The sequence below is a fragment of the Tachypleus tridentatus genome, chromosome 5, assembly GCF_004210375.1.
Source record: "Tachypleus tridentatus isolate NWPU-2018 chromosome 5, ASM421037v1, whole genome shotgun sequence".
Taxonomy (NCBI): domain Eukaryota; kingdom Metazoa; phylum Arthropoda; class Merostomata; order Xiphosura; family Limulidae; genus Tachypleus; species Tachypleus tridentatus.
The window spans coordinates 32,426,758-32,430,080 of NC_134829.1; the positions used below are offsets into that span (position 1 = coordinate 32,426,758).

Genomic DNA, 3,323 nt, shown 5'->3' on the forward strand with positions numbered 1-3,323 from the left:
CCCAAAAACTAAACAAACTTCAGTACAAAACTTTAACTTATCCACCATATTCACCAGGTCTTTCCCTATAGATTATCACTTATAAAAAAACAAGAACATTTGGACATTTTTTTAAAAGAAGACATTTACAGAAGTTTCAATGCAAAGCTACTTTGAAGATTTCATTTCATCAAAGGATGTCCAGTTCTTTAAATATGGCATTTTTAAACTTACAACACATTGGTAGAAGTGTATCAAGTCTGAAGAAGCTTATTTTAATTAATTAAATTAAACAACAAAGGTATTTACTTGTTTCACATTGTATTTTAAAAATACTATGTATCATATACAACTACCTGATAGAGTTCTGTGCGTTGGGAGTATTTTTTTCCGGTTTTAATTGTGCCATTTTTAAAGTAAGTATGAACACTAATTCCTATTTATACATTTCTTACAACAAGGTTACATCGGCCTATCTCTTGTGTCAACTGTGGGTAATCGAACCAGCCCTCTTCTCACTTCACATACTAGTGTTGTAAATCTGAAGACTTACTGCTGTCCCACCGGCACATTGTTTCATTGTTAGAAAAGAATACGCTAAATATTCAGAATCTAGTTTGTATTTGTTTTTCACTTTGGAAATCTTGTAACTGCTAAGATGAGTTCCCAGTGGTGGGCAAAGCACAAATAATCTTTCAAATTTATGTTTGTCTTTCAATATCAAGATTCTCAGAATTAAATGAGTTTTTATTATTTCAAGTATATATGCTATTTATATAGCAGAATTTTAAAATTTAATGGGAAGCTCGTAACTAGTGAGTTTCCTCATTTGCACGGTAGTAGCACAATCGTCAGGGTCCTTCACTTTGTTTGTTGTTGCCTTCTCTGGAGGCGGACTATTAGCGGGTAAATTCAGAACGTTTGGTCCTTATATGTTGTAAGTAACTTAGATAGGAACATGAAATAACTAATAAATACATTGTGTGTATTGTATTTGTGTATTAGGACAAATTTTCTTTTTCTCAAGTGAATCATGAACTTTTAAATAGGTGATAATATAGGCCTTGTTATTAATTTCAGTGTCATCTAGGCCTAAAAAAAACATGTATAGAGTAGGTGCATGACGAAACAAAACAATGTCAGTTTTATGGTGATAGTGAGCTTGTGACATTCCTTGATTTTTATGTTTACTAAGGCTAGGGTTTTGTCATAGATGAGTATCTGTGGCATCCATCTGGTGCCTGTTGATAAAATTTGTAAAGTCCTTAGGATCCATACTAAAAATCACGTGGGCTACTGGAATCTGTAGTAACAAAAAATCAGAGGGTGGGTGAAATTTATTAAAAGAAATTTAACCTTAAAAATTGCATGTGTTTCTATCATTTAACTAACTGTATGAAATGGGATTCGTTAAACTAACTTAACGGTATGGAAATATGGTGTCTGAAAGAATTATGATATTCATTTGGTTCTGGTTGATGTAAATCATGTTTAATAGATAAATTGTCTCTAAAATTGTGGTTGGATACATCACGAACAGGCGCTGAAATGATTGTGTTAAAGGGTGTAAAGTGGGTGTTAACCTGAGTATTAGTGAAGTGACAGATTTATATCAGACTTTGTAGCATTACACTATTGAGTACAACAAGCAGAGTAAGTAGATATATAATCTTACACAGGGTATAAATATTAGATTTATATATACAGGGTTTATTGTCATGTGTAATATTAGTTTTTTGTTAAGCACTTCGTGTTAATGTGTGTGTGTGTATAATACACACTGTACACATCTAAAATTAGAGAGAACAACAACTACAAAAGGTAGTGTTAAATGTAATATACACACTACACATGTAACACAATACAAAACCACCACTACAGAAGTTAGTGTCAATGTGATATCTGTCTGGCGAGCTGCTCTCACTTTTGCTTCCGATGTCTGTGAAGTCGTCCACAGAAGCACACTTGGAACTGCGTTTGGTCGCAAACGTTTTGCTTGAGGTTCATAACCTGAAAGAGAATTATTCATAAAAAATATATATCACTAAATTCCACTTGTACATGTACATGTTATGATGTATACAGGGGCATAGATTCTGAGGGGGGATGGGTGGGATACATCCCCCCTTCATTTTAGGTGGGGGTTATGGTGCATACAATCATCCCCCCCTGCAGTTTGGTCTGTAGAATTGTTTTATTACATCACAGGCCTACAAATTGTGTGTTTGTTCTTGTGATTCTCGTGTTCTTACCAATCGAATTACATAATTAGGCCTAGATGTATGCTTTTTCAGTAGCTGAAATGTACATATCTAATATAGGCGTGCTTCTAAGCTTTTCGATCTAAGCGATAGTTCGTATCAGTCAGTAGGCCTAAGTATACATGCAAGTATCGTGGCAACAAGATTACTCTGTGACTGCATGTTTACAGCTCTCAGGTTCACGTAATCAGAGATTACCAATTTGCAAATTGAACAGTCCACATAAGTGGTTGCAAAAAATCATCCCCCCCCCATCGGGTGTAAAAAATCTACGCCCTTGGATGTACAACTTGTCATACTTTTAAATATTTACAACATTAGGTTCATATGAAATCATAAACGAACTATCGCTTAGATCGAAAAGCTTAGAAGCAAAAAAAAAAGTAAATGATTAGTGATGGTGGCAGATGGTGTGTGTAGGTATGTGTTATTGTGTGGATGTATGTATGTGTGTTCCGCAGTCCCTGTGGTGGTGGTGGTGGTTGAGATAAGTAGTGGGTGTCATTTTTGTTTTAAAGTACTGGAATGATAATTACCAAAAGATGTTTCACTGTAGTAATGTGTCGGTACGAAGTGGTCATGGCACACGACACAGCTTGGCCCAGGCTCCCACACACGAAACTTGGCCTTAGAATCAGCTCTTTCTGATGGCCAAAATCCAGCGTTTTCGAACACTCTCTCTTTCCTTACTTGTATTAAACGGAAATCTGTGTCCATCACGATTTTTGCACAAAGGAACACAACATTCTGTTTGCGGCATACTGTTGTTTTCTGTTGAACTGACATTGTCGAACACCGAAAACAATCAGACAAATATGCCGCTTGGACCCTCTCGATTGTGCTGCCGCCCCCGCGACTACGTCAGAACTACGATATTACGAGTCGATCATTGTTTAAGAAGACTTGATAATATGTTTCAATAGCTTCTTAACGGTCAAATGAGTTCAAAACAGTAATAGCTTTTTCATTGTTTAATATTTTGTGGATTTGTCAAGGTAAAAAAATTAATTATAAGAAACAGCAGATCAGTTTTGTTTGTTTTTGAATTTTGCGCAAAGCTACACTAGGACTATCTTCACTAGC

The 3,323-nt window shown here is 35.5% G+C and overlaps 1 protein-coding gene across 1 annotated transcript; it reads right to left on the minus strand.

Moving 5' to 3' along the window:
- Positions 1-1,662: 1,662 nt before the first annotated feature.
- LOC143250258 (uncharacterized) lies at positions 1,663-3,078 on the minus strand. The gene is made up of 2 exons (XM_076500727.1): positions 2,777-3,078; positions 1,663-1,989 (listed from the first exon to the last, which is right to left on the minus strand). Exons 1-2 carry the CDS (start codon positions 3,024-3,026, stop codon positions 1,733-1,735), a joined length of 507 nt encoding a protein of 168 aa, XP_076356842.1. The 5' UTR covers positions 3,027-3,078; the 3' UTR covers positions 1,663-1,732.
- Positions 3,079-3,323: the final 245 nt, after the last annotated feature.

Bases quoted from the DNA above. Each gene is read 5' to 3' on its own strand.
- LOC143250258 (XM_076500727.1), bottom strand. From the start codon at position 3,026: ATGTCAGTTCAACAGAAAACAACAGTATGCCGCAAACAGAATGTTGTG. The intron at 1,990-2,776 runs GTAATTATCATT...ATTCTCTTTCAG, and splicing joins CTACAGTGAAACATCTTTTG to GTTATGAACCTCAAGCAAAA.